Source organism: Emydura macquarii, unplaced genomic scaffold (genome assembly GCF_026122565.2).
Source record: "Emydura macquarii macquarii isolate MOO-44397 ecotype Brisbane River unplaced genomic scaffold, CSIRO-AGI_Emac_v2 contig_2846, whole genome shotgun sequence".
NCBI classification, from domain to species: Eukaryota; Metazoa; Chordata; order Testudines; family Chelidae; genus Emydura; species Emydura macquarii.
This window is the reverse complement of record NW_027132983.1, coordinates 1,059,968-1,085,010: the sequence shown is the minus strand read 5'-3', so window position 1 is coordinate 1,085,010 and position 25,043 is coordinate 1,059,968. Positions and strand designations below refer to the sequence as shown.

The 25,043-nt window shown below is 47.9% G+C and overlaps 1 protein-coding gene across 1 annotated transcript in view; it reads right to left on the bottom strand.

Annotated features, from left to right (window-relative positions):
- Window positions 1-25,043, bottom strand: part of DOCK3 (dedicator of cytokinesis 3) — a 460,968-nt gene that overhangs the window by 22,455 nt on the left and 413,470 nt on the right. Inside the window, 6 exon segments of the mRNA XM_067568165.1 lie at window positions 892-1,008; window positions 2,728-2,811; window positions 3,874-4,053; window positions 4,566-4,652; window positions 4,973-5,139; window positions 6,591-6,732. Of these exon segments, the coding sequence (XP_067424266.1) occupies window positions 892-1,008; window positions 2,728-2,811; window positions 3,874-4,053; window positions 4,566-4,652; window positions 4,973-5,139; window positions 6,591-6,732 (777 nt within the window).

The following is a 25,043-nucleotide window of genomic DNA, read 5'->3' as shown; positions in this document are numbered from 1 at the left end:
TGCTTATATGTGAAATGGTGACAGCCAATTATCTACCCTGAGCAGATTTGTAGGATATGGAGGTAAAAATAGCAGCAGCTGTTAGTACCCTGTTTACACTAGCTCTCCCACTATTGTGGCATTAGTATACCTGAACTAATGGCAAGTATTTTCATGCTAAAAGCCTAGGGGAGATACGGGCATTCTGACTATGGGATTGATTCTCTGCCCTCTACTGCTGTCCTTGCCTGCTGAGAGGGCTTCCAGGCAGCAGGAAAGGACAAAAGATGAGTAGGAGACATATCCAATCAACATCCTGGCCTGCACAGCACATTGCAGAGTGAGTATGATCTGCCAACCAGCCAATGTGTCCAGCCCCACATCTGGGTGACACATATGCTGCATTCAGCAGCTTGCAGCAGAACGGGATACTCATGGATCCTGATCAAAGGAGATACAAAATATACATAGCCCCACATATAGTTGGTCTGCCCTGAATCATCCCACTCTGAAATTACAGGATGGCTGTTTTGTGAGATGGACAACTAGTACTGTCTACTCATCTTTCTCCCCAGCCCTGGCACAGCACTCTATGGTAAGGACTTTTGCCCTATGCTACATAAAATAGTTCAGCTTCACGGGCCTTCTGCTACATCGCCAGTGATAAAAATTAGAGAGGAACCTGGAAAAATCCCAAGGACTATATTAAAGGCTCAGTTTGCAAACCTTTTTGGGCATTAATTCTTGCATTGGAAACAAAGTTTCCTGTAAGAGTTAGACAATCCCACAGGTTCAATATATGCTACTTTTGTTCAATTCCTGTGTGCATCTCATTGCAACTGAATGAATTTTTATCATGGCTCTGAACTGCTGGCAATGACCCGGAAGTGATGGTGGTGAAGATGAGCTTACATGGTACAGACTAGATCGCATCATTTGGAACTGATCGATCAGTTTCTTATGTAGGGGACGCATCTCTGGATGTACAAATTTCTCATGTACTGCCAGACCCACTCCAAGAACATGCACCTATTAAAAAAAAAATGATAACATCATGAATTAAGAATATCTACATTCATCCTAGGAGCCACTACATAATTATGACCTCTAGTTTGGACAGCAAGAGAAAGATATCTGTAAAATAGTCTATTGTTCATTTGCAAGATTGCTGAAAATTAGTAAGCCTAAGAAAGCTGACAGGCCTGTGTTTAACATACATTTTAAGTGTGAGACAACCATATTTGTGACATGTTGAGTTTCTATTTGCAAGAGATAACTGTAAAAAATGACAAACTTGATTCTCTCTGCAGAGCAAACGGTGTTGAATCCTCACTCAGACAGTTCTTTGTGACACAGGAAATTCCTGTCCTCCATGTTTTCACATAGTATCAGATAAGGGGTCACAGTTGCTAATGGAGATTTGTAGGGGGATGTCCTACAACTAATCTGAATGGTGCCAAAACTGCATGCATACTCCTAACTCTCCTCTCTCTCTTGCTCATTATTTATTCATAAAGGTCATAAATATAATATTAGTGAGTAGGGTTATATAAACTCTCTGATGAGACAGAACAGTAATACTTAATAACAATACTTTACATAATGAAAACACTGTACAAGTAGCAGCTAATTGATCCTCATGACTCCCCTTGAGTATTGGTAAGGTAAGCATTATCCTTATCTTGCAGATGGAAAATCTGAGATACACAGAGACTAAGTGACCCTCAAAACCCATGCCACTTTTGCCGAATAATCCCAAAAGCGCCATTCAGATTTGGACAGATTTTTGGAATATATTATGTTTTATCAATCATTCATTTAACAGTGACATGATTTTTCTCTTCTATCACAGCACTTATTTACAACCAATCTGGGTGAGATTTGATACGTCTGTGCAAGTGAGACATTGTGTACACGAGACAGAGCCAGGGGTAGTGCTAGTAGGCTCTGTATATGCTTTCCCACATGTCTCTGCCAATATATCTCGGTCATGACCTGTACCACCTTTACTATGTCTATTCTGAGACTCTACTGAGAAGAGATTGCTAAATGTCCCAAAATGATGGGTAGTTTTGTAATGTAGAAAGACATCCATTACTTAATCAAAGAAGCAGCCACACTCATTGAATTTATCATCTAAATTAGGCTTCATCTCAGATCTACAGAGGTGAAAGGCTAGTGCATTATTAACTCCTTGCCCTTCTCACTTCCCTATGTTTTAAAGACACTACAAACCTCCTGTGTTGAATTTCTCTGCTTCTGAATGAATTACTTAGCTCTGGGGCCTGGTCTACATTAGAGTGTTTGGTTGACAAAAGTCAGTGCTGGTATACACGCTGCAATTACGCCCCCACCGACAAAACTCCCCCGTTTTTTCGACAAAACAAAACCACCTCGATGAGAAGCGTAGGGCTTCTGTCAGCAGAGCTCGGGCGACGCAGTGTCAGTGTAGACACTGTGTCCCCTTACAGCAGTGGAGGGGCTGTCATTCTTGTAGCAGTGAAATTGAGAAGAAAGCCGGGTGGCTGGTTCCCGCTCCTGGCTGGGAGCAGGGTGAGAAGGCCCAGCTACTGCAAGCCCAGGGTGGCTGTGTCTTGGCTCCTGGCTGCGAGCTGGGACTGGGCAAACCGTGGGCGGCTGGAGCCTCACTTCCAGCTGCAAGCTGGGATGCGGGTGGCTGCAGCCTAGCTCCTGGCTGCGAGCCCACACGCTGTCACACATTCATCATCTTGGAAAGCACAGCAGTACCTGTTCCTGCATGAGCTCCTTGAGCTGTGTAATTTTTTCTGCATCTCCAGGGTGCTTGGTGATATAATCTTTATCAAAAAAGGCCTGTGGGAGAAAGACAAATCTTTTGCTTATCAGGAAATATTTCTTTATGCCCATATGTCAAAGAAGAAGAGAAGAAGAAACAAAAATCCTAGGGGATCCAAATACACTTAGAAGACTGAAAATTCCATCTCTTCTAGTATTTTGGGACCTAGATGAAGTCCAGTACCACAATTTTAGCTGCCTAGATAATTCTGCTCCTCAATTAAGTCAGAGGGATCACTGTTGAGTAGCATAAGGCATTTCCTCCCAGCTCCAAAGAATCATGAATCTAATCAAATCTTCCCAAATGACAGTGCAGTGCACTATCACTAAGCCATTGCATCAGCCCGTTACTTGAACTTCTTTCATTTAAGTATCTCAAGAAACTGTAGGAAATGAGTCACTAAAGTAGTAAATAATGTAAGGGATGAAAAACATTTTCTAATCTTCTCTGCTGGGGACACACAACCCAGAAATGTGGACCAGCAGCATCATTTTTCAGTATGTGTCCCTGTATTGCCCTTTTGCAACATACATCTTTAACTCCTGGCTAAGGAAACAGCACATTAGGTCCCCTTAGGACTAAGACTATACTGGACACTGTCTGGCAAAGACAATTCTTTCTTTGGAAGTGCCAGCCAGCAATTTTCCCTCAGCAGGGACCTCAGCACACTCAGCTTCCATCAGCACAGAGAACAAGTCCCACTGCTTGCTTTGCAAAATGAGTTTACAGTGCAGCAGTATATAAACTGCCTGCTTCACAGTTCTACCTGCAAGATTAGCTTTCCCGTGTCAAATCAGAATTTACACTTGAGAAGCTCAGTTTTCAACTGTGACCACCTAGACAGGACATCCACATCAACACTTAACTGCATACAACAAGATTTACATGTCCAAGTGCTGATATATAAACAATTAAGTATGGAATTTCAGCCATACGTATGAAAGCTGGGCACACAGGTTTAGTTTTTTGTATTTGACTTTTTATTAAATCATGCTCTTGTCAACACAGCAGGAGAAATGCGACTGGGAAAGAGCTGCTCATTGGTTGATACTAAACTCAGAGGTATAGTCCCTGCTTACCTCCTGGTACCGTGCTATGCCACCATTCACTGCGGCATCAATGACTCCATTCAGACACATGCTGAGCAGGTTAATGTTGCCATGCATTTGTTTGTGCTGATACTGGCTTATCAATGTCCTCAGCTCCTGGTTTTTGTTCTCAACAACTTGAATGGCATTTTCTAAAGGGCTTACCTCGACCTACAAGGCAACAAAGAATAGTTCAATGCCCTGGACACCTCATTGCCACAGCATTCCCTTCCTTGTGAAGAAACCAATTCCTACTACTGCTTGACGAGCGCTCCCTTTTCTTTCTGATGCGCAGACTAGCTAGCCCTTTTGTCATGATGGCTTTTCACAACAGTTTTGTTGTGTGTCAGCAACACATCTCAGTTCACCTCACTGCACACTCATCTCAGCAGTTACAATAGCTGTCACATGTCTCTGAATAACTGACTGGAGATGCTGTCAGGATTCAGAATTGTACCTCACTGGCACTTACTCTGACTGCTCTGTTCCCTTCACAGTGCCCCTCTTGTTATATTTAGCAATTATTTGGGCTGAGGAAATGATGGGAAAAGAATCTACAATATCCACCACTGAAGTGTGAATCTTTTCAACTGTAAGACCCAGTCAAGAGATTTTAAATTGCCCATCCTTCATCCTGAAGAACTATTCATTCAAATCCCAGTTACAAGTATAAGAAATGTTACCAGTTCTCGTCTCTCCACTTCAAACCACCGAGAGATCCCAGGTAAACTGTGAGTCAGGGTCAGAGTGGTACGTTCAATCCACAAGCTCTGCAAAGAATACAGTAAGTGGGGGACCCCGTGAATCACAATCTGAACACCCTTATTTTCACTGCAGGTGTTCACAATCCCTCTCCATGGCTCTGCCACAAATACCTTTTAAACAGAGTAGGCTTTACTCAGGCCAGGGGTGCAACCATTGGGCTCAACCGTCCAGCATCTGTTATTCATTATTTGAATTAAAACATCTTGTGGCACCAAATTAGGATTCAGGCCACATTCTGCAAGGCGTTGAGCCAATAGAGAAGAGGAAGACAGTACCTACGCCCTGGAGAGATTAAAATCTAGTTACTATTACTTACTGCTCCTACCTTAAATTCATTGTCTTTGTCCTTTGGACCTTTGTGGAAAGGCCTATCATAGCGGAACTTCCTGATGTTGTTGACACGATAAAAGCTCTTTATGCGATCAGGGACACGGTCCATTTGTAGCACATCAATATTGTCTGGGATGGGAGTCACTGCATATATCTGCAAATCTGCAAAACGAGGAGTCAAAGAAACACACGGGGGGTACCAAATAAAAATACAATGAGACAAAACATGGCTCCTGTAGGGATGTTACACATTGCCATAAGAAAAAAAGGTGGAGAAAGTATGAAATGCATGCTTCCCTTTTTCTTCCATGACTCACCTCTCCTTTTCACTGCTGCTTCAAAGGTAGCAACAAGTCATCGTGGGCTAGCATCTCCAGGGCCAGGGAACCCTACAGCATTGTAAGAACTTTAGGCAGTTTTCAAAGGTATTTAGGCAGCCCCAAATATGCATACATGCACCTAGTGGGATTTACAAAAGTGCCTAAACAGGTGAGCCACCTAATTCCCATTGATGTTAAAAGAAGTTAGGCGTATAACCTGCTTAGGCACTCCTGTAAACCCCACTAGGCATCTGGGCTGCATCCTTCAGCACCTAAATACCTTTGAAAAACTGGCTTTTATTACCTAGGCTTTGTCTACATGCACAGATTGTACTGATATAACAAAATCAGTTTAGAAACCCATTTAGTTAAACTGGTGTAACTTTTGTGCAGACAAGACATTAGAAAGCAAAGCAAAGGAAACCCAAAATAGCTCAACCCAAAACAAACCCTTGTTACTTGGTGTTTCAACGTCACATAGCAAAGAAAAAGTGGGTTCTGTCAGGGATGGAAGGCAGAAGTGGGAGTGGGAAATAATGACCATTCTACTCTTGGTAAATGTAACTTGAGGCTATTTGTCAGTAAAGTCAAAGTACTGTTCAGTATCCTTATTGGTGAAATAGGAGCCAGCAGGCAATCTGCCCCTCCCATCTAGCCTCAAATGTCCACACACTCAAACAAATGCCATGTGGTCCAGTCCTCAGATACTGCACAACCACATTTGTTTTGTTGTTTGCATGTAAATTCACAATGCAGATTAGTGTCAACAAGATGAACTGGAATCAAAGTCTGATGTACTGCATAAGAGAGGCAGGTAGTCTGAATGGAAGGAAACGTGCAGTGCAAAAGGAAGGTGAAGTGAAAAAGAAATTGTAAAGTATGTTGAGAATTGGCATGAATCTAAATGCACAGTTCTCTCTTGGGGAATTGCAGAAGGTAGCTGGGTGGATGTCTGGTGAAATGTAATTTTCAATACGGGAGAGAGTGTCAGTAAAGCTTAGAGTAAAGCGTGGACTGGACCAGGCAGTGTGCATGTCTTCCCACACAGACCTGCAAATGTACATCAGCCATGAACTGGAGTATTTCCTGAGCAAAAGTGACAATTATGTCCACTGGTGTGTAATGGAATAAATGTCCATTAAACACAAGTTGGAGATGATGAAAATCATTACACCTATCACTAAAGCCAGATATAAACCAAGATCTTCTAAAATGAAACGCCTTTCCCTTTCCTCCACCCTTTGCGTTCTAGAACAGTTTGATTAACATTAGGCTGCCTTTATGAAAAGATACACTGAGCATCACACTGCAAGATGGTATCATCTGGGTGGTTTGGATGCTGCATTGCAATGGCTTGTGGGAACTCACTCAACATTCTCTGTTGGAAGGCCTCCAGCCTTTCGTAGTCATGGCCTCGACATACATACTCCTTGTTCTGCAAAATAAACAGACATGAAAACCACTAAATTCCTAAACCATTCTCTTTGCCTTCCTCACTGTTTAATTGGAAGATGTCTTCTTCATATATAATAAGAGGGGCACATCTATTTTTTAAAATAATTTTTGTTGTATTATATTGAAAATAAAAATTAGAAATGATAAAGTTATGAAAACATCTTTAAAAGATTTAACTACTTAACTATTCATTATTACTATTAATTATTTACAACATTTACATGTACCTACGATATGATTGCTATCCAACATGGAATGCACGAGTCAGCCTCCAAGATGTACTCACTGTTGGAACTTGAAGCAGAAGCAACTGTTTAGAGTAATTATTGGAAATAAGACATGCTTTACTAATAATCTACTTTCCTCTTTTGTTCCATTGAAGATGTAAATTAATCCACAGCAGGTCCAAATATGTTTTAAATTCTTTTAACCAAGTTGAAAGAGCTTTTGTCCAGAAATGCAGAATCTCTTTTTGGCAAGCAAAATTAATGTATTGTGGATTTCAAAAATGGATCTAGATAATGAGCTGAATCCCCTGAAGTCAATGGCATAACCCCAGCATGATTTGAATGGAATCAGGATAGGATCCAACATCTCTTCTACATCCACCCAAAAAATATGTCCTCGTTTTCATTTGAAAAAATTTTGCACTGAAGTCCAGAAAATTCCAATTATGAGACAATCCCAGAATCAATGTGCTGACTTTTTTCACCCCATGCTTAACGAAGCTTGCTAGTATTTCAGGTGTAAAGTGACGGAGCACTGCCACTGAACAAAGATATAAACAATTGCATCTACTTACATGGTATTTGTTACAACAGAAGTAGAGGGATAAGCTAAAGCTTCAAGACATGGTTTAGTCTAAGGATATCCTTGCAAATCTCTCCCCCAAAGACATTTGAGGCCTATGTAATTGAATAAAATGATTTATAATGGGACCACAGATTTTAGAAAGAAGCTCCTTAGATATCTGCCAAGATAGGAGTGTCTCTTCCAGATGATGTTTTTTTAAATAAGATCCAGTTGCTTCTTCTAAAATAGCATGCTAAACCTACCTAATTTGTAAATACACATAGAAATCTCTGTTGGGTGAATCTTGTTTAGTTTTAAGCTGATCAAAAATCTTGTAATGCTACTTGGCAAAGCGATTTCCCAGATGTTTCAGCCTTTTATGTTCTCTTCATATTTTATTTGGATCTTTAAAGATAGGACAGAAGCCTGGAAACTCCCTCAGTTGTGCACAAAGGCACAAATCTTATTCTCATCCCACACACTGAATAATGGGGCTGTGTATTGAGATCTGCAGGGACCCGGCATGGTGAAAGAATCCTTCATTCCACACCTGGAGTGCAGCTCTGCAGGCGCAGTTGCTCCTTCAGACACTATACCTTCTGTCATGGAAGGGAATGGCTGTGCCCCAAATCTCTGTGCCCCAAATCTCCATTCTTCACTGAGAAGTTTAGGTAGCCCCTGGAGAGCTGATTCGCTGAATCCTCATCTAAACCATAGTGGTCACTCTGCAGCCATAGCCCTCTATGCCAAGGCAGGTGTGTGGAGAAGCAGCGTAATCTGTCTCAAAATAAATATTGAGCTGTAACTCCGGAAAAAAAAAACAGCTACACTCTGAGCCTTCAGTGTGATATCCATATTTGGATTACATTAAAAGAGTGCTCCATTACTGTAAGTTAAATTAGGAAAAATTATATGGCAAACAAAACAAGGCTTTGAGGTCCTGGTAATTTAAAGCAGTTCCTTTCATCTCTGCATGTTGTAATCAATCCCAGAGTTAATGCTGCTCAGTTGTAGAATTTCCAGACTGGTAAAAGAAGGTAGACAATCTTTAGCTCTATAAAGCCTCTAACTTTATTTGGGATCTTTCCATTCCATAAGAAAAACATGAAGATTTTTTTATAGAGCTTTTTCTAAAACCAGCTGGGCTATTAAATTGCTAGACCTTGAAGCTAATACAATACCCAAAGAAAGATATTTGCAACAAGTTACCATTGATCACGAGAGATAAAGGCAGAATGGGCTCTGGGTAAATCTGCATTTAACATAGACCGGGAAGGACATTTTGTTCCTTACGCTTATATTATATTTTTGCAAGAGGCTTCTCTAATCCAGAACTAATGGGCTGTTCCCACTGTCCTCCCACACATAAGTAGATTGATCCTTCCCACTGAACAACCTCTCAGCAACAGATGACCCCTAAGAACTTGTCTGAATTGCTTCTTAGCTAAATGACAGTGGGCTTTTTTATTAAACTAAATCCAAATAAATATATAGACTATGGGTGACCAAACTTACTGACCCCCACCCCCAAGACAATCCTCCCAGCTGGGCAGAATCCTCTAGCACCTCCATGCTGCCACAAGGCAGAAGCTCCGAGCTCCCCACCCAGTCTGGTAGGCGGAGAAGGGGGAGGGCGCAGGGGGCTCTGCGAGCTGCACTTTAACTGTAAAAGAGACACATGTAACTCACGAGCCACAGTTTGGCCATCCCTGAATAGACATACAAACAGCACTCCACCCCAGGTCACCCAGGATTTGTCACAGAAACGACTTTCCCAATCCAGAATGCTCCATCTGTTTTTTGTCAAAAAACAAGGTTACTTACCAGTAACTGATGTTCTTCGAGAGGTGTTGCTCATGTCCATTCCATTATAGGTGAGTGCACACCACCGTGCATGGTTCCTGGAACTTTTTTCCCCTTAGCAGATCCTGTAGGGCTGGCTCCGGTGCCCCCTGGAATCCCGCACTCATGCCGCGGTATATGAGGCATTGCCGGCCCTACGCCCCCTCAGTCCCTTCTTTCTGCCGACTCTGGCAGCTGGGACCGGGGGGTGGGATGTGGAATGGACATGAGCAACACATCTCAAAGAACATCAGTTACTGGTAAGTAACCTTGTTTTCTTCTTCGAGTGATTGCTCATGTCCATTCCATTATAGATGACTAACAAGCAATACCTTGAAGGTGGGTGGGAGTTACTGGTGAGCTGTCGTCAGCACGGTTCTGCTGAATCCTACGTCCTCTGTTGCCTGCTGGGTGATGGCACTTGAACTCTGGTTCAGTGTGCTGTGATGGTTCACAGAAAGGACACCCTCGCCTGCTGGTGGCAGAACTTGATGTATGATGTAATTCGCAAGGAGATACCATTTCTTCTCCTTCTCCGAACTGTGCGGTTTGGGAAAACCACGGGGAGAAAATTATCTTGGTTACAATGAAATTGGGAAACCACCCGGGGCAGGAAGGCTGGATGCGGCCACAACTGCACCTTATCCTTATAGAATTCTGTATAAGGGGGCTCCGAGGTCAAGGCCCTAATCTCGGAGACCCTCCTAGCTGAGGTAATGGCCATCAGGAAAGCTACCTTCCATGAAGGCATGAGCAGGGGGCATGAAGCCCTGGATTCAAAGGAAGGGCCCGTGCGTCTCGAGAGGACCCGGTTGAGATCCCAGGGAGGCCCCGGGTCACAGACCTGCGGGTCAACCCTCTCCACCCCCTTGAGGAACCTGACCGACATGGGGTGGGAGAACAGTGGTCTCTCCTCCTGCTGATGGAAGGCCGAAATGGCCGCCAGGTGAACCTTCAGCGAGGCCAGCGCCAGACCCTGGAGCTTTAGCTGGAGCAGGTACTCCAGGGTCGCCTGTTAAAGCTATAGGTGGAGTCTGGGGCAGTCTACCCAGCCTAAGAGGTAAACTGTTTCCACTTAGCCCGATACACGACCTGTGTAGAAGGTTTCCTGCTGCCAAGCAGTTGTTGGGCCTGCACCGAGCAGGTTCTCTCTCCCTCCGCCAGCCACAGGGCCTCCAGGCTGTGGAGTGCAAGGGGTCCAGGTCCAGGTGCAACAGTTCATGAGAAACGCGTTGGAAATTGACCCAGTCACACGACCCCGGAGTGAACAGAACCTCGGACACTTCGCGTTCCAGGCCAACGCAAATAGGTCCAGTTGGGGAACGCCCCCCTTCTGGAAGATCATCGCCACCACCTCCGGGTGCAATGGCCAGTCGTGGCAGGGTACGAACGACTTGCTGAGGCTATCTGCCTCATCGTTCCTCATTCCCGGGAGTCCTTGCAGAGGGCCGAGGGGGGAGGGATGCTCTCCCCCCTGCCTGTCTATTAAACCATGGCTGTGGTGTTGGCTGTCAGCACCTGCACCACTCTGGCTGTCGGGAATTGAAGGGACACCTTATACGCTAGGCAAATGGCCCTCAGCTGCTTCACATTGCTGTGCAGGAGCTTCTCCTCCCCGATTCAGAGCCCCTGATTGCCTGGGTTGGCGCTGATGCGGGCTCCCCATCCTACATCAGGAGTATCAGAAATTAGGGTGACCGACTGGATCAGTTCCTTGAACGGAACACCTTTCATCATTGCCCGGGGAGTCCGCCACCAGCGGGTAGGCCAAAGGGCAGGGCTATGAACTGGCAGTGGGAGCTAGCCACCGTGAGACTGAGAAATGCCTGTGGCTGGGGAGGATAGACACCTGAAGTGAGAGAGGTCCCTGAAGAGGGACGTAGAGAGAGGATTGTTGGGTGGGATAGGTGCAAACTATTTAACTGTTGTCCGACCCCCTGGGGGACCCCTGTTGGGGGGCTGAGGACGAGCTGGGCGGTTGATTTCTACTTCTGAACCCCCTATTCCTGTCCCTATTTCTATAGGGTTGAAAGGGCCTAGATGGAGGCCTTGGCTGCTGCTGCGCCTGAGGCCATGCCTGCCGCCTGGAAGCCTGGGGCGTGTACAGGCCCAGGGAGCGAAGCATGGCCCTGGAGTCCTTCAGACCATGCAGCTTTGCATTGGTCTGATCCGAGAATAGGGCCGACCCATTGAAGGGGAGGTCCTGAATTGATTGCTGCACCTCCTGGGACAGGCCCGAGGATTGCAGCCACGAGCACCTTCTCAAGGCAATGGCGGAGGCTATGGCCCTACCCGCCAAGTCAGCAGCATCACTGGATGTCTGGAGTGCTGCCCTAGCCACCATGATTCTTTCATCCAGGATGGTGGTAAGGTCTGTGGCCTGGTCCTGGGGCAGGGCCTGAGCAAACTGCCTGAGAGAGTCCCACAAATTAAAATTATATCTCCCCAGGAGGGCCTGATGGTTGGCAATCCTGAACTGCAGGGCTGCCGTTGAGTAAATTTTTCTCCCAAACAAATCCACAACATTTTGCTGTCTTTGTTCTTGGGAGTGGAACCTGGCTGACTTTGCCTGTCCCACTGGTTGGCTGCATCTACCACCAAGGTTCCCGGGGCCTGGTGAGTGAACAAATACTCGAGCCCTTCGGCTGGGATACAATACCTTTTCTCGGCCACCTTTGACGTAGGAGCGACCGAGGAAGGGATTTGCCACAGGGCCTTTACAATTTTGAGGACCCTATCGTGGACTGGTAAGGCCACCCTCGCTGGGACAGCCACTGCCAGCATATTGAAGAGGGTGTCATTGGCCTCCTCTAACTCCTTCACCTCCAGCCTCAAGTTAGAAGCCACCCTCTTGAGCAGCTCCTGTTGAACCCTGAAATCCTCCAGTGGCGCCATATGGTCCCAGGAGACTGCCTCGTCTGGTGAGGAGGAAGAGGACTGCCGAGGCGCGTCCTGCACGTGTTCCCTCACCTGAGGAAGAGATGCAACCATAGAGGGTCCCTCCATGGGGTCCAACTTCTCGTCCGAGGAGTGGTGTCTATGGGCCTTCTCCTGAGCTGGAGGCATGGACCGAACCCCTGCTGACAGGATGGATTGTGGCCCCTGTCCCATCTGGATGCCCCGTGGGGTCCAATAAGGCCATTGCTGCGGCCATTGACCCTGGGGCCAACCTGAGGCTGACTGCGCCACTGGCTGTGGCACCTTGTGGGGGCGTCAGCTGTCCCGACTACTTTCCCCCCTGTGGGACCCTGAGCCACTAGACCTGCGGTGCCGAGCATGGCCTCAGTCCCGGATGCCGTCCGGTGCCAGGGACCATCTTCTCGATGCCTCTGACCTGGAGGACGACGAGGACTGCCTCCGTCGCTGCGAACGGTGCCTGCGAGTAGAGGTGCGCTCCAAGGAGCTCAAGGTACTGGAGTGTCGTCTCGGCACCGATAACTTGCGGTGCCGCTTACCCTTTGGTGATTGAGACTGGTGCCGCTCCGAACTCCGCAGTGCCGAGCCTGACTCCGGCGACCGGATTCTGCATCAGGAATTCCATGATGTGGGGTGTTCGTGTGGCAACCGGGTTCCGTGTCGCCTCGGTGCGGGCGAACCCCTCAGTGCAGAGTCCTCCAACGGTGACCGGGTTCTGTGCTGTCTTGGTGCGGACGAACTCGTCGGTGCTGGGGATGTGGAGCAGGAGCTGTCTGAGTGCCGCCTGGTAGACCTCGACCATTGCCGCCTCTTAGCCTGCGGTGCCTCCGGTGCCGGGGACCGAAGTTGGTGCCGAGAGGGAGACTCTGCATCCTGAGTCGAAGCAGGCTGGCTTGACGACGCTGACTTGGAGCAACTGCTGGGGGAGCATCCTCACTCTACCCCCGGTGGCTGTCTGGTGGGAGATCTTCCTCCCCGTACCGGGGATCTCCACCACCCATCGGGAGGACTCAACGCGGGTTTGCCCCAGGACACCGGCCCCTTCTCCCTCGGCAGGGGGTGGGGAGGGATGGAGGTGGCGTAGGCAAGGCCAACAAGGCTCTTGCCGCCTGAAAAGCCTCTGGTGTCAATGGCATCGGCAGGGACACTCTCCCACTTCCAGGAGTCGGAGGAGGCTCCCTGCTCGGAGGTGCAGGCACCAGAGAAGACTCAAAGGGCCGTGGCCGGTGCATCTCCACACTTGACCCTGCCCGTACCGATGGCGCAGGGGAGTGTCCGCGCTCTGCATGCTGTCTCTTCTTTTTTGGCACCGGGGATGTTTCTCGGTACCGAGTCGAGCCCTGTGCCAGTGGTGCACTCTGCACCAAGGAGAAGCCGAGATGGAGTGGGACGGCTTGGACGCTGGGTGGAATGCTGCCTCCATGAGCAGGGCTGTTAACTGGATCTCTCGGTCCTTCTGAGTCCGTGGTTTAAAAGCCCTGCATATCTTACACTTGTCTTTCCTGTGCTCTTCCCCCAAGCACTTAAGGCACAGATTGTGGGGGTCACTGAGCGGGAAAGCCTTTGCGCAGGAGGCACACAGCTTAAATCCAGGTGACCGGTGCATGGCCCGGCTGCTCTAAGTCCCTCAGGGACTTCTTATCTAACCACACTTAACAACACTTAACTACTTAATAATTACTTAAAACTAACTAAAGTACTTCGAATAAGAAAGAGTTCAAAGAAGGGGAATGGTACTTGCAGAGAGCAAGGCTAGTTTCAGCAACTGTCACGGGCAGAAAGAAGGAACTGAGGGGGCATAGGGCCGGCAGTGCCTCATATACCGCGGCATGCGCGCAGCACTCTAGGGGGCACCAGAGCTGGCCCTATGGGATCTGCTAAGGGAAAAAAAGTTCCGGGAACTGTGCATGGTGGCGTGCATTCACCTATAATGGAATGTACATGAGCAATCACTCGAAGAAGAATTAAATGTACAGGTAAGGGACAAAAGGTTTGGCGCTCCCGTGGCCTTGAACAAGAGGTCTCTATCTAGCATTTCAATAATTATCCACAGGTAGGGCCCATGAAAACCTTCTGACAAACAATAGCTTTTACTATGTAGGAATATGGTATCCAGGCCTGGGGATCAGAATGCTGCAGCCAAGGAAACATGGTCACCCATCCCATAGTAATATCATGAAAAGTTATTAACGGAATTCTAAATGGCTGCTTATCAGATTTCCTCTTAAAATCAGGAAGCTGCCATCCCTTTTGCAGAATGAGTGCCGATTCCTAAGGGTTATGGTCCATGGACCCTGGAGTCAGGTATGTCTTTTTAATGAAGTCATGAATCCACCTGGACAGAGAGTATCTGATCTTTTTATGACCTTTTTTGGAACTTTTGAACAATGTAAAAAGGGAGTCTGACCTTCTAAAGTCCCAAGTCCCATGAAAATTATACCTCAGTGCTCTAACTATAGTCCTATAAACAAAAAGTTTGATTAGAAATTAAGATTACTTAAGTTAAACACCTGCCAAAGCAAGGACACTTCCAGATTAGGTAACCTTTATACGTCTTGACACACCCAATACAATAAGCAAAAGCACTGACATACTTTTCATTTCCACAAAAAGATTCCCTTGTATTTCCAACACAAACAATGAGAATGCACTCACTGTGCACCTGTTAATTGCATTCAAATGGACAGCCTCAGATCCAATCACTGTTAGATACATTTGCTGTATCCATTTTGTATCGGATTTTAGGTAGAGCTGGTAGAGATGCCCTACTTAAAGTTGCCTAACACCATTAAAAGTCCTCGTTTGTAGTTGCTTATAACTACTAAAATTGAATCATTAGGGTTGAAAGGATGTTTTCTTGTGTTTGAAGCACTGAAATGGGATCCAGGAAAGCTGGATTCTATCCCAAGCTCTGCCATGTACTTCCTATAGGATGATGGGTAAGACTATCATAATGCTTATTTACAACTGGGTCAAAATAAGGTAGCACAGGCAATGGTAATAATGACATTTTCTAACTTTTTCGTGCTTTATTTTGCAACCTTAACATTCATCTAGTGTCATATCACAGGGCAGGATTTCGTCCCTCTGGATTCTTACTGCAGACAGTCCTCATGCACACTAATGGCAAGTTCAATAACAAGTGCTGTAATTATAATGTGTTTTATACATGTTTGCTCACCACAGCATAAGGCTTTCCCCCAAGCCTTTACCTTCTAACCAAGGCACAGGGTAGCAGAGGGGTAAAGAGATCTCACTTCTCTGAGATCATGGGCTTCTCTGGCCCTTTCTTCCAGCATTCCCCCTCCCTACTGTCTTGTCCTTCCTCTCTTAACTGCTTCCAGCCAACGAGCTGAATGACACCACCAATTAGTTAATCACTGAGTCCTTAAAATAATACCTCATCAATGTACCCCATGTGCCCATGCCTGCAAAGAGCACAGAATGGTGAGTCAGCCTTAGGCAGCTCACATTCTGTCGCACATAGATTTTTGTATGTAATGTTATTGGGACGTGGGGCAGTACGAGATCAGTGTCCTGAGTGAATGAGTGTGACAAAATATGGTACTTTTATGGCAAGTGTCACCAGGTAGCACTGCTACACCTAGTTTTGCAAGTTCTTTTTCTGGAAGTGCAAGAAGATGTTCAGTCTGGGAAAAACATGATATGTGGTGTCAGTTTTGTTATGCAAGGTTCTGTGTGAAGGGAGCTGTGCAACCAGCAGGAGTCAATTCTTGAGGCAGAGTTGCCTCCTGGGGACAACCCTATTGGTGTTGGGCTGCAATTCCTGAATGAAGGGATTGCCTGCATGCTTTTTGTGACCATCACTGTCCCAAGACTGGTGTTCCGTGGCACTTTAAAGACTAACAAATTTAATTTTAGCAGGCATAAGCTTTCGTGAGGCTCAGCTGAAAGCTTATGCCTGCTAAAATTAAATTTGTTAGTCTTTGACGTGCCACAGAACTCTCGTTGTTTTTGCTGTATACAGACTAACACGGCTACCCCTCTGGAATCTCAAGACTGGTGTGTTTATTTTGAAATAAAACATATTTAAGATACACCCAGAGTCTGCTCCACTGATTTCTCTTCCACCAGGAAGTTGATGTGCAAAGCTCCAGACATCTTTTAGAAGGGAAACAGTGTTATTTATTATTTTGTATTACAACAGCACCTAGAGGCTCCAGCCAAGATCTAAACCCCAGTGTGTCAGGCACTATACAAATAGTTAGTGAGAGTCTCCGCCCCCAGAAGTTTATAATTTAAATAGACAGAACAAAAGGTGAGTGGGGAAACAGAGGCACAGAGAGGTGGAGAGGCTTGCCCACAGTACATCAGTTTCTCCAGTCCTTTGGCACACAGTCTCAAGAATCAGTACCGCAGAATGGCTCTCTCAAATACAGTCTTGGCCATTTTACTGTTATCAGAAAACTATGTCTGGACAACCCCACTGAGCTCTAAATGTGTTAGGGAGTCTGTGACCCCAGTAACTGCAAGATGTCATGGGCAAATGGGTGAGCCTGTTTTTCAAAGCTGAGTTGCTAACGTGATGGACCTCTGGATTCACTTCTTATAGGCAAAAACAAGCCAGACACACACAGAAAGGCTGCATTTGCTGTATCTGTACTGCTCCTGAGGTAAGTGTGCTGTTGAACTAATTACAAGATGCTCTTCCACATTCATCAAGAGGCTGACAGGACAGTTTTGGTCTTCCCCGTTACAAAATATACTTTGTCCATTGTCAGTGCTCAAATCAATTGCTGTCAAATTAAAGACTGATGTATCACTGGCATGGTGTCATGACCAACATGATGAAAAGTTTGGGAAGATATTCTGGGTGTCATGAAAGACCGATGGCCAGAGATGTCCATGGGCAGTGATTCAGACTCAATGCAAACTGAAGTTATTTAAAATGGGACTCAAATTTTGGAATATGAATATAGGCATCTTTAAAATGGATGAATGCAAGCAAACTGCCCAGTTCCACTGCTGCTACATGCTGCTTAGTGTTTTCATCTTCAACGACTTGTAGGCTATGAAAGAATGTAGCCATTTGAGATCTGTAGCCAAGCTGACTACTGAAGTGGGATTCTTAAATGGGTTTAACTGCTCCCACTGACTTCAATGGGAGCATAGCTGGACAACATTGTGCACTTTTGATCTACTGGAGAGGGCAAACAGGAATAGCATGTTCTTCAGAATATTTCTGACATCAGAACTTGCTTTCTTGCTTGAATGTCTACCAGGTGCCTAATGTCTGCCAGTAATATTTTATTTTATTTTATTTTAAGTTTGAAGGAATTGATTAAATGCATTGAGAGTGGAAGCTGAAAGAATTCTACATACGGCCTGTCTGAAACCAGATGGTACACACTAATTATTGGTGGATTTCTCCCATCTTGGTTGCAGTGATGAATTCAGTCTTTTGGGAGAGGAGTTTTGCTGATATTCTGATGTGAGAAGTTTCCCTTTGCTCTGTTGGAGGCCTCTGTAGTTCTCAGCTTCTGGACAACTTGATGAGAAGGCCCACTTGAAACAAGAGCCAATATTGGACTTTGCTGGAAAGCAGCCCAAATAACACAATTCTGAGAAGAAAACTAAGAGTGTTTCTTTTCTGGGTCATAGACCTTCCGCATTATCCTTTAGGTCCTTGTCTAAGTTGTCTCCAAAGTGCTGGCCTGGAAAAGATAGTAAAATAAAATCCTGTTTGGCCTGGACATCCAGTTGCTATTAATAGAGCCATACAACCCTCCTGTCTTTGTTAGTAAGGAGAGCTAAGTTGAAGGAAACTTTGTGGATATACTTTGTGGCACACTGGCAAATCTCCAGGTTCTTCCTTTCCTCATGATTTCTTAGGCATCCCCTGTTCTAGATTTGACTTCTAGTAGTTTGGTCCTTTGGAGCAATATGCTGAGGCTATGTTGGCTGAAATACATTTTGAGACAAGCTCAAAGTCATTCTTAAAATGAATATTCACCTGTCTATAAAAGATTTTTGATTGCCACTATGCCCGTAAAACGAGTAGAGGTCTCTCTAATATTAACAAGTGAACATTGGGAAAACATTCTTCAAATGCCTTTGGTAATTACTTTGGGTAATATACAGTTTGGAGAAGACTGGGGTTTTACTGAGTGAGCCTTCTTTTTAACAAAGTCAAGGAGATCGTGGTGTATGGAGAAACCTGTCTTTTTAAATCAAAGTAGAAGCAGCATCTGACAGATTTTTCTTTTTTGCTAGTTTCCTTTTCTTGATTAAGTCCAGGACCCTGGACACCTCATCAATCAAAAAATGGGAATTCTTTGTGATAAAACAGTGAGACCAAGTATGCCCATAATGTCAGTGTCCCTGACATCCTTAAGCATTTTATTTCTTTTTCTTGGGGGGGGTGCTATGTCTGCCTAGTGCTCTTGATCACTGTTGCCTGCAGGGCTAGGGAAGAGATGGTAAGAGTTTTCTTTATGTTCCATGTTGAAGATCACTATTGTAATGGAAGGAGGAATATTAAGATTTTTATTTTGTCTCTCCCTTCTGCTGGAACCTTGTCTGTGGTAGTAGGAGCTCTGACCATGCCAGCTTTTGGCTAGGCTGCTGTTTGACACTGAGAAATGTATTATCTCCCAGAGACTTTGTAGAGGAAGAGGACAGAAACACCAAAGGGCCACTGGATGGACTTCTGGAAAAATGGCTTCTGGCATGGGGCTACTTAATCACAGTAGAGCTGCTGCTTCTGCAGTTCCCTTCACCACAATAGAGCTTGTGGGGGGGAACCTGCATTCAGTCATGCACAGTGCCCAGGAAAAAGCCGTATCAAATGAGGCCTGGTCTTGATCCTGGATAATGGCCAAAAGGGAGTTGGAGCCAGCTCTGTACTCCGAGAGTGCCAACCAAAGCTCTCTGAGTCCCAGAACCCTGTTCACAGGAAAAGAGTGAGATGGCGGGAGGAACAGGACATCCTGGCCCCAGACTGCGAGAGCACTGCTTTAATTTTCAAGCATAACATTTCTATCCCCCTGTCCTCGGAAGGGGCCATCATAGTCCTGTGACTGCAGAAGGATGGAACCACACTCCACTGAGTAGTAGATAGACAGAGCACTGTAACTCTGAGATGTGAGTTTCTCATAGGGGAGGTCCTGCTACTGGAATCTTCTTCTCTGGAAAGATCCACCCACATGTGCGTGGAAGGGCAATGGAGCAGTTATTAGTTCTGAACTAGGGCAGTCATTAATTTTAGCCATTCACTTTGCAGAATCCTCTATAAAGAGATTTAACCTCCGTTCCAAGAAGAGGTTTGCAAACATTTCTAACCTTCACTGTGAAGCAGAGACAAAATTGTTTAGGAGTCAGTACTTATTACCTGTCTGAACAGTCTGAAAAGGACAAAAGATAATAAAAGAACATTAAGATCAGCCAGAAAAACAGCACTCTTTCACCAGCACATTGGTTATAGTGGCAAAAGATACGTTTTTAATACCCTTATTTAATGATTGAGTCTTTCTCTGCCCTCCTCATGAACTGGAAGCTAAGGTGTTTGTGAATAATTGGTGCGTCTTCCTTCAGCTGCAAAATAATTGGAGTTAAAACATATCTCCTGTTTGTCTTGACAAGATGTGGTAAAATAAGCAAATTCTGCTAATGGATTAAATAAAACAAGGTTGCTTACCAGTAAATGTTGTTCTTCAAGATGTGTTCCTCATGTCCATTCCATTATAGGTGAGTGCACGCCGGCGTCCATGGTTCCCGGAACTTTTTTCCCCTTAGCAGACCCCGTAGGGTCAGCTCTGGTGCCCCCTGGAGTCCTGAGTGCATGCCGAGGTATATGAGGCCCTGCCGGCCCTACAGCCCCTCAGTCCCTTCTTTCTGCCACACCGGCAGTGGGGACGGGGGGTGGGATGTGGAATGGACATGAGTAACACATCTCGAAGAACATCAGTTACTGGTAAGTAACCTTATTTTCTTATTCGAGTGATTGCTCATGTCCATTCCAATATAGGTGATTAACAAGCAATACCTTGGAGGTAGGTAGGAGTTACCGGCGAGCTGTCCTCAGCACGGGTCTGCCGAAACCCGTGTCCTCTCTTGCCTGCTGAACGATGGCATAGTGGGACGTGAAGGTGTAAACCAACGACCAGGTGGTGGCCTTGCAGATGTCCTGCAGGGGCACTCCCTCCAGGAAGGCCGCAGAGGAGGCCTGAGCTCTGGTTGAGTGCGCTGTGATGACACCCGGAAGCGGCTCATTCGCCTGCTCATAGGAGCACTTGATGCAGGATGTAATCCATGCAGACATGTGCTGGGTGGAGACAGTGATCCTTTCATCCGGTCTGCCACTGCGACAAAGAGCTGCACAGATTTCCGGAGCGGCTTTGTACGCTCGATGTAGAAGACCAGGGCTCGTCTCACGTCCAGTGAATGCCGTCTCTTCTCCCCCTCCGAACCATGTGGTTTGGGAGAAACACGGGGAAAAAATTATCTTGGTTACAATGAAACTGGGAAACCCCCTTGGACTGGAAGGCTGGATGCAGCCTCAACTGCATCTTATCCTTATAGAATACTGTATAAGGGGACTCCGAGGTCAAGGCCCTAATTTCAGAGACCCTCCTATTCGAGGTAATGGCCACCAGGAAGGCTACCTTCCATGAAAGCATGAGCAGAGGGCATGAAACCAGGGGTTGAAAAGGGGGGCCCCATGAGTTTCAAGAGGACCAGGTTGAGATCCCAGGAAGGCCCTGGGTTGCGGACCTGCGGATACAGCCTCTCCACCCCCTTGAGGAACCTGACCGACATGAGATGGGAGAACAGGGATCTCCCCTCTAGCAGCTGATGAAAGGCTGAAATGGCCGCCAAGTGAACCTTCAACAAGGTTAGCGCCAGACCCTGGTGCCTTAGCTGGAGCAGGTACTTCAGGATCGCCTGCAGAGGCGAGAGGCTGGGTGGAATACCCCGGAACTCCGCCGAAGAAGTAAACCGTCTCCACTTAGCCCGATACACGACCTGTGTAGAAGGTTTCCTGCTGCCCAGCAGGACTTGTTGGATCTGCATTGAGCAGGCTCTCTCTCCCTCCGTCAGCCACAGGGCCCCCAGGCTGTGAAGTGCAGGAGTCCAGGTCCGGATGCAACAGGCGACCATGGTCCTGGGAGAGAAGGTCGTGCCGCCTAGAGAGCTCCATGGGTGGGGCGATCGAGAGGTCCAGCAGCATGCTGAACCAGTGCTGTCTCAGCCAGGCCGGAGCGATGAGTATGACGTCTGCCCTGTCCCTCTTTATTTCCAGTAGGACTTTGGGCAGGAGTAGAATGGGCGGGAACGCGTACATGAGGGTCCCCGCCCAGTCGGTGAGGAATGCGTCGGAAATCGACCCGGTCTCGTGAGCCCGGAGCGAGCAGAACCTCGGGCACTTCGCGTTCAAGGCCGACGCGAATAGGTCCAATTGGGGAACACCCCACTTTTGGAGGATCATAGTCACTACCTCCGGGTGCTGCGACCATTCGTGGCGGGATAGAAAGACCTGCTAAGGTGATCCGCCTCGTCATTCCTCACTCACAGGAGGTGAGAGGCAGTCAAGTGGAAGTTGTGCCTCATGGCAAAGTCTCATAGACAGGTAGCTTCCTTGCAGAGAGCTGAGGAGCGCGCCCCTCCCTGCCTGTTTATATAAAACATAACTGCGGTGTTGTCTGTCAGCACCTGCACCACTCTGCTATCAGGAATCAGAGGAACACCCTGCACGCTAGGTGAATAGCCCTCAGCTCCTTCACGCTGATGTGCAGGCGCCTGTCCTCCCCTGACCAGAGCCGTTGAGTGCTCAGGTTGGCGTTGATGTGGGCTCCCCATCCCACATCCGAGGCGTTGGAGATTAGGGTGACCGACAGGACCAGTTCCCTGAACGGAACGCCCTTCAACACTATCCTGGGAGATCTCCACCAGTCTCGGGAGGCTAGGCTGGGTGGGGGGAACTGTGACCACCCAATTCAGTGGGTGTCTGCTCAGCACGTACCACGAGGCCAACTACTAAGTGCGGGTCACCATATGGCCTAACAGCTGTAGACGGTGCCTGGCTGTTGTCATGAGGCATTGGTGTAGCTAGGAGATGATAGAGACCATCACCTCGAAACATGGCTGAGGCAGGAAGGCTGTGGCCTGGGAAGTGTCCGGGGCGACCCCACTGGGTTCTATGCGTTGCACTGGGGTTAGTATAGACTTCTGCTTGTTTATGAGCAGTCCCAGCCTGCTGCACGTGGAGCAAGTGAGGGTCACGCTCCCCTGCACTTGGAACCTGGACTGCATGTGGTGAACACCCTTGGAGCCGAAGATAGGCCAAAGGGCAGGGCTGTAAATTGGTAGTGGGAGCCAGTCACTGTGAAGCAGAGGAAGCGCCTGTGGCTGGGGAGGATGGATCCATGAAAGTATGCGTCCTTGAGGTTGAGGGCTGCATACCAGTCTCCTGGATCCTGGGAAGGGATTATGGAGGCTAGAGAAACCCTGCGAAACTCGAGTCATTTGACATATTTGTTCAGATGACGCAGGTCTAGTATGGGTCTCAGACCCCCTTTTGCCTTGGGGATGAGGAAGTACTTTGAACAGAACCCCTTCTCCCTTCTGGAACCATAACCACCGCTCCTATGTTGAGGGGGGTGTTGTCCTCCTGCAAGAGGAGTTGCTCGTGAGAGGGGTCCCTGAAGAGGGATGGAGATGGGAGGTTGTTGGGGGGGAGGGGTAGAGGTAAACTGTATGGCGTTACTCCCAGAGACTATCCCGAGGGCCTAACGGTCCGACGTAATCTTTGCCCATTCGGGATAGAATGCCCTTAGCCTGTTCGGGACAGGGCGGGTCGGGTCCAGAAGAGCAGTAGGGGCGTCACCCTCGGGCGCACCATCAAAACTGTCTCCTATGATTGCCCAGCCCCTGGGGGGCTTCCTGCTGGGGGGCGGATTCCATCTTCTAAACCCCCTATTTCTGTCCTTATTTCTGTGGGGTTGAAAGGGTGTAGGCGGAGGCCTGGTCGCTGCTGCACCTGGGGCTGTGAGTGTCTCCTGGAAACCTGGGGTGTGTACAGGCCCAGGGAGCGTAGTGTGGCCCTGGAGTCTTTCAGACCGTGCAGCTTCGCATCGGTCTGATTGGAGAAGAGGGCCGACCCATCGAAGGGGAGATCCTGCATTGATTGCTGCACCTCCTGGGACAGGCCTGAGGGTTGCAGCCACGATCACCTCAAGGAAATGGCGGAGGCTATGGCCCTACCCGCCGAGTCAGCAGCGTCACTGGACTTTTGGAGCGCTGCCCTAGCCACCATGATTCCTTCATCCAGGATGGTGGTGAAGTCTGCGGCCTAGTCCTGGGGCAGGGCCTCAGCAAACTGCTTGAGGGAATCCCACAAATTAAAATTATATCTCCCCAGGAGGGCCTGATGGTTGGCAATCCTGAACTGCAGGGTTGCTGTGGAATAAATTTTTCTCCCAAACAAATCCACAACATTTTGCTGTCTTTGTTCTCGGGAATGGAACCAGGCTAACCTTGCCTGTCCCACTGGTTGGCTGCGTCCACCACCAGGGTTCCCGGGGCCGGGTGAGTGAACAGATACTCAAACCCTTCGGCCGGACATAATACTTTTTCTCAGCCACCTTTGATGTAGGGGTGACCGAGGAAGGGATTTGTCACAGGGCCTTAATAATTTTGAGGACCCTATGTGGACTGGTAGGGCCACTCTCACTGGGAGAGCTGCCGACAGCACATTGAAGAGGGTATCGATGGCCTCCATTAACTCCTTGACCTCCAGCCCCAAGTTAGAGGCCACCCTTTTGAGCAGCTCCTGGTGCACGCTGAAATCCTCCAGTGGTGCCATGTGGTCCCGGAAGACTGCCTCATCTGGGGAGGAGGAAGAGGATTGCTGAGGCACGTCCTATGGGTGCTCCCCTGCCTGCTGAAGGGATGCACCCATAGAGGGGCCCTACATGGGGTCCGACTCCTTGTCCGAGGAGCGGTGTCTATGGGCCTTCTCCTGTGCGGGGGGCACGGACTGCACCCCTACTGACAGGGTGGATTGGGGCCCTGGTCCCATCTGGGTGCCCCCATCTGGGGCCAAACCGGGGCTGACGGTGCCACCTGCTGTGACATCTTGTGGGGGCGTCGGCTGTCCCAACGACTATGCCCCCTGCGGGACCCCGAACCACTAGACCAGCGGTGCTGTGGCTGTCCTTGGTCCCGGGTGTCATGCCATGCCAGGACCGTCTTCTCGCCACCTCCGACATGGAGGATGACGAGGACTGCCTCTGTCGCTGAGAATGGCCGAAGGATAGAGGCGCGCTGCGAAGAGCTCTCGGTACCAGAGCCTCAATACTGAGGTCTTGCGGCGCTGCTTACCCCTTGATAATCAAGATCGGTGCCACTCCGAACTCCGTGGTGCCAAGCCTTACTCTGGCGACCGGGTTCCATGTCACGGACCGTGCAGTGCGGGGTCCTCGAATGGCGACCGGGTTCCGCACTGCCTCAGTGCAGGCGAGCTCCTCAGTGCTGGGCTCTCTGATGACGACTGGGTTCTGCACCGTTTCGGTGCAGGCAAACTCCTTGGTGCAGGGGATAGGGAACTGGAGACGTCCAGGTGCTGCCTGGTGGACCTCGACCAGTGCCGCCACCTGCCATGCACTGCCACCGGTGCCGGGGATTGATGTCAGCGCCGAGAGGAGACTCCGCACCCTGAGTCGAAGCAGGCCGGCTCGACGACGCCGACCTGGAGTGTCCTCACTCTACCCCCAGTGGCCG